The sequence below is a fragment of the Mercenaria mercenaria genome, chromosome 4 (assembly GCF_021730395.1).
Source record: "Mercenaria mercenaria strain notata chromosome 4, MADL_Memer_1, whole genome shotgun sequence".
NCBI classification, from domain to species: Eukaryota; Metazoa; Mollusca; class Bivalvia; order Venerida; family Veneridae; genus Mercenaria; species Mercenaria mercenaria.
This window is the reverse complement of record NC_069364.1, coordinates 47,228,513-47,233,593: the sequence shown is the minus strand read 5'-3', so window position 1 is coordinate 47,233,593 and position 5,081 is coordinate 47,228,513. Positions and strand designations below refer to the sequence as shown.

Below are 5,081 nucleotides of genomic sequence, written 5' to 3'. Positions count from 1 at the left end.
AATTGCACTATGTTGGTTTTCTCATGGCGCGGCTCAAATATTATCTGTGCCGCTGGTACTTATCCCAAGCAAGAACCCACCCTACGGCCTTGATAAGATTACTGCCTTTTCTTAGTATTAATGTTATACAGCACACAAATATCTGCCATCACTTATAACAGAGCTATACAGACATGTACATGTACTTACTACATGAACCACTGTAATAAAACTGACCGGTCACTTATACATGTATACCTATTCACACATGTAATGCATCAATAACTTTACATTACGAACAGTGTATAGATAAATCAAGTACAGGTTGTTTGCAAAAATATCGTTCTCTTTTTTATTTATTTATAGGATTTTAATCTTAAAATGTTATTTTTCCTTAAATAAACAGATTTTGTCACTTTTTTCGACTGGAATTCATATATTTAAAACTTCCGTAAAGTGATGACATTATATTTTTACGGAAATTAAACATTTTATTTTTTCAAAAAAATATACCTGGCCCACATAAAATAAGAAAAACATCTTGATAGGAACAGATACAAATCAGTTTCTGCTGTAATAAATTAACTAATACATTGGTTTATCATTGACTGGAAACGATTTGGGTATTGTTCAAATACTTAATGAGAAATTTGCATTTAAAATGTAGGCTAGAAGCATATGATAGTGTCCGAAGTCCTTTATGCAATATGAAAATTGGAATTTGGAAACTCATTTCTGATTATCAAATAGGCACATTAACTTTTGTTTCAACATATCATATTGAAATTAATGAGAAGAAATGTTCCTTACAGCCTCAGTCATTAATGGACTTGCCTTTAAACTGAAACTCTTACAGGAAACCACAAGAAGAGTGGTTTTACAGATGTAAACAATGGATGCAAGACTGCAAATAAATACTTTGTATTCTTAAAATAAGCTTTATTTTGTACATAATTATGTAAAATATATTTTCATCATCAAGTTTCAGTACATGTGTTGCACATACTAGTAAAATACAAAATCTGCTTTTATAAGTTCTCATCATGGCATCTGAAGGTGCAAAAAAAAAAAAAAAAAAGAATTGCAATTGAAGTTCAAAATTTTTTAGTAAAATTACCTCTATCTGAAGTACTGCTGCTTGGACATGGTGCTGTGGAAGCCCTGCTGCCTTGAACTGGTGCTGCTGATGATACTGAAATATTCAATGGCTGATTCAAAACAAACATCAGTATTCAAAGGATTGCTCAAGAAAAATGAAAATCTTATACATGTATATTGAACTTACTAACTTTTGTAAATGATATTAAAACAGGAAAATATATATATATATATATATGCTCTTTGATCCATTGCAAATACTTTGAAGGGAAACAAAGGTTATTAAAGTTTCAAGTTTCAAGTTGTTTAACTGTAATGTATAGTCTAGATCTATACATGTATTTATACCAACATTATAATGAAAGTTTAATTACATTTATGAAATTGATCTAGATTCTACAGGTGTATGCATCCTCTTCATCTAGACCTGGTATTAAGATGTAAAAGTAATTAAGGAACATAACAGTTTAGAAAAATATCATTACTGCAGCATACAGTATAGAAAATATTATGGTGACAAGGATGTCCCATGATAATGTTTGTATTAATATATAAATAATTTCGGTTCATTTAGAGTTCTTTCTCATCATTCATGGTAGCATTAATGCTTTAATTTAATTAGCAAAATCAGTTGTTTTAAAAAACCCACTGGTAGCCTCAAGTACAAGAGAGATAACCCTGCCATGTTCAGTTTGATTGGCTGTTGCTATAGTGCGTGTAAATAATATTTGTTTATAGATGATGGTGCCAGCATCAGTTAACATTTGACACTATTAAAGTTTAAGTGGTTAAATAACATTAGATTCTATGCCTGTTTACATTTACACATCGATTTTCTTTAGAATTATACATAGACGGAAATCTACATAATTTGAACAATTACAGTACATAGCCTTTTGTCAATACTCACGTAAACTTATCGTGACAGTTTCACAGTCAGTTGCTCCTGGTATCCCGTGAAAGGAGGCTGAAGAACAGAACAATCCAGCAATATCATCCAGGAGTGGATCAGGCAATGGTGCTGGTGGTCCACCCCCGGTTTTCTGCATGGACACTTTCTGCATGGTGGTCTCAGGTTTTGCTTTTTTGGTGAGGTTACGCCACTTTTCCTTCACTTCAGCGACGGACCTCTTCGCATTTCCGACACTGTTTACCTTTTCACAGATGGTCGCCCAGGCCTGAAATTTTAAGATACAAGGCACAAGAATCTTTATATTACGTCGGATAAAGTTTAACAAAAAAATATTTGCTCATGAGCTATGACAAAGAATACAAAAATTAACAAAAATAAAGCGGCTAAAAAGTAAGATATTAAAGTGAAAGTTAGGCATATTAAAACAACATGCATACACTTTCATGAGATTAGAAATCTATTAAAACTAATAAACTAAGTAAAATAACATAGGTCTACATTTTGAAAAAGAATAAAAGGACAGTTCGTATTCTAGATTACGGAGATGAACCTGTGTAAATCTCGGGATCATGGGGTAATTGGTCAATTAAGATAAGATAAGATAAGATAAGTTTTATTTAAAGTCGGCAAGAAAGCAACATTATAACATAAGCTCTGAAGAGCTTTTGAACCGACTATAACAACATGATGAAAACAGTAAGTTGTGGTGCAAACTGCATTTTGAAACGTACTTTGTCTTGAATTTTCTTTGTGATTCCAGACGTTCCATTGCAGTGTTTTGCTGAAATTGCACTGAAGTTATCTGTAACTGCGGTCTTTAACACCTCCACCTCTGACATAGAAAAGTTTTTGGCCCTGACTCTAGGTTTCTTGGAGGCTGGAGGTTCCATGTTTTTGTGTTGTCTTCTGCTGACAAATTCCGCGAAAACAACGTCACCGGAACCACCAAAATACCGCATGACGGGACGGATTGGTTAAAATTAACTAGTGGTTAATTTTAACCAATTTGGTTAACTAACCATTTGGTTATCTTGGTTTATACAATTGGTTAACCAAACTGGTTAGCTAACCAGATCTGGTTAAAGATAACCAAGGGTTAGAGTTTAACCTAGGGTTAATTTAACCAAGCTTTATACAATTGGGTGCAGAGATATGTATTATCAATTTTTACATTTTGACAAACATTATTTGTAATTTAGTGATGCCATTAATTAGTTGGATGAATAAAAAGTTGATAATAATATCATTTTTTCTACCAGATTAATTACTGCTATTTATCTCCATTGTAAGGTTCCCAACTTTGGTTAATGCAAGGAGGGGCACCTGGGGTCTTCCTCCGCCGTAAAAGCTGAAAAGACGCCATATGATTTCAATGGGACTCTGTACTTTTTTTTCCATGTGGAGTCCAATATTTGTTTAATATTGGACTGTTTATTTGATATCGGACTGCACGAGGCAAACAATTAATAAACACATTCAATTTACTCGTGAAGTCCAATATTTAGCAATAGCTAGATTCCTTACAAATACATTACTGTAACACTGCGAAAAATATGTGCATATACGGGAGTATATGGTCCCGTATATGTCTAATATACGAATATCATATAAAAGGTATCTTTCTATAAAGTATGATCAAAACCTATGCCTTAAACATACTTTTGGACCTTGACAAACCCTAACTTTGAATACTGACATTAACTGTTGAAACGTATTTATGCTAAGTATTAATGAACGAATCCGTGTGAGAAAAAACATAAATGTCCAATTAAAGAATACGGGATCCCCGTATATGGAATGTTCCATATACGGGAAAAATGTTTCCGTGTACGCCCGTATATTTGGAGTATAAGGAATGCGTACACTCCCGTATACGGAACCATTTTCCGCAGTGTAACCCACTGAAAGCAGTCCATTATTATAACACAGTACTGATAATAAGAAAGAAAATAAATATCAAAACAAAGTTTCATATATGGATGCCTAATCAATATGGAAGTAATCGCAAAACTTTTAAAATAACAGTACATTTTTTTGCATGCGTCGACGTAGTCTTACTTTCTAAACGACACCTTCCTAGAACAACAACTTCCATGGAAAAATATTGTTTAGGTTTCTAGTTTTAAGAATTATGGAAGAATTTGATCATTCTCTTAATAAAAAGCAGTTCTATAAGACCAGTGATGATAGTTCTGAAAGGCTGTACTATAGTAAATTCCTGTATTTCGCGAAAAGGGGGAGCCTACTAGTCATATAATCCAAAGTCCAGTCTATTGAATGAAGATTGCATTAACTGCTTTTTTGAAAAGGTAACAAGAGTGCCAGACTGTCACAAATATTCAAGAGCAATTACCACTGTCACTGCCACAAGTCACTGGGGCGATTTGGGTGGTTATCAAACTTCACCGAAATATTATACCCAGCAAGTTTGGTGTAGATCGGATAAAAACTGTTCAACTTAGAGAGCTGACAAGGCTACATTCGCAGTTTTTCGAGTAATTCAAGAGCCATAATCCAATAGTACCTGGGGAGATTTGGGTGGTTATCGAACTTCGCCGAGATGTTATGCCCAAAAACATTGTCAGCAAGTTTAGTGAAGATTAGATGAAAACTGTCTGAGAGAGGACAAGCTAAATTCGCAGTTTTTCGAGTTATTCAAGGGCAATAATCCAAAAGTGCCCGGGGCGATTTGAGTAGTTATCGAACTTGGCCGAGATACTATGCCCACAAGCATGGTCAGCAAGTTTGGTTAAGATCGAATGAAAACTGTTCGACTTAGAGTGCTGACAAGGCTAATTTCGCACTTTTTCGAGTAATTAAAGGGTCATAATCCAAGAGTGCCTGGGGCGATTTGGGTGGTTATCAACCTGGCCGAGATATTATGCCCTCAGACATTGTCAGCAATTTTTGGTGAAGATCGGATGAAAACTGTTCGACTTAGATAGCAGACATGCTTTGTTGACTGTTTCAGTACATATTTTACTTTTATATAATGTAGAAACTTAACACTATTGAATGAGTGATATGCATAAATGTTTATTGCGTTTATTACTTATCTATCATCTTCATGCAATACTGTGAGTAGACTACA

At 34.1% G+C, this 5,081-nt stretch overlaps 1 protein-coding gene across 1 annotated transcript; it reads right to left on the bottom strand.

Moving 5' to 3' along the window:
* Positions 1–1,976: 1,976 nt before the first annotated feature.
* LOC123552850 (uncharacterized) lies at positions 1,977–2,880 on the bottom strand. The gene is made up of 2 exons (XM_045342597.2): positions 2,722–2,880; positions 1,977–2,255 (listed from the first exon to the last, which is right to left on the bottom strand). The coding sequence occupies exons 1-2, from the start codon at positions 2,878–2,880 to the stop codon at positions 1,977–1,979; spliced, it is 438 nt and encodes a 145-aa protein (XP_045198532.2).
* Positions 2,881–5,081: the final 2,201 nt, after the last annotated feature.

Bases quoted from the DNA above. Each gene is read 5' to 3' on its own strand.
- LOC123552850 (XM_045342597.2), bottom strand. From the start codon at position 2,880: ATGGAACCTCCAGCCTCCAAGAAACCTAGAGTCAGGGCCAAAAACTTT. The intron at 2,256-2,721 runs GTACGTTTCAAA...TTAAAATTTCAG, and splicing joins CAAAGAAAATTCAAGACAAA to GCCTGGGCGACCATCTGTGA.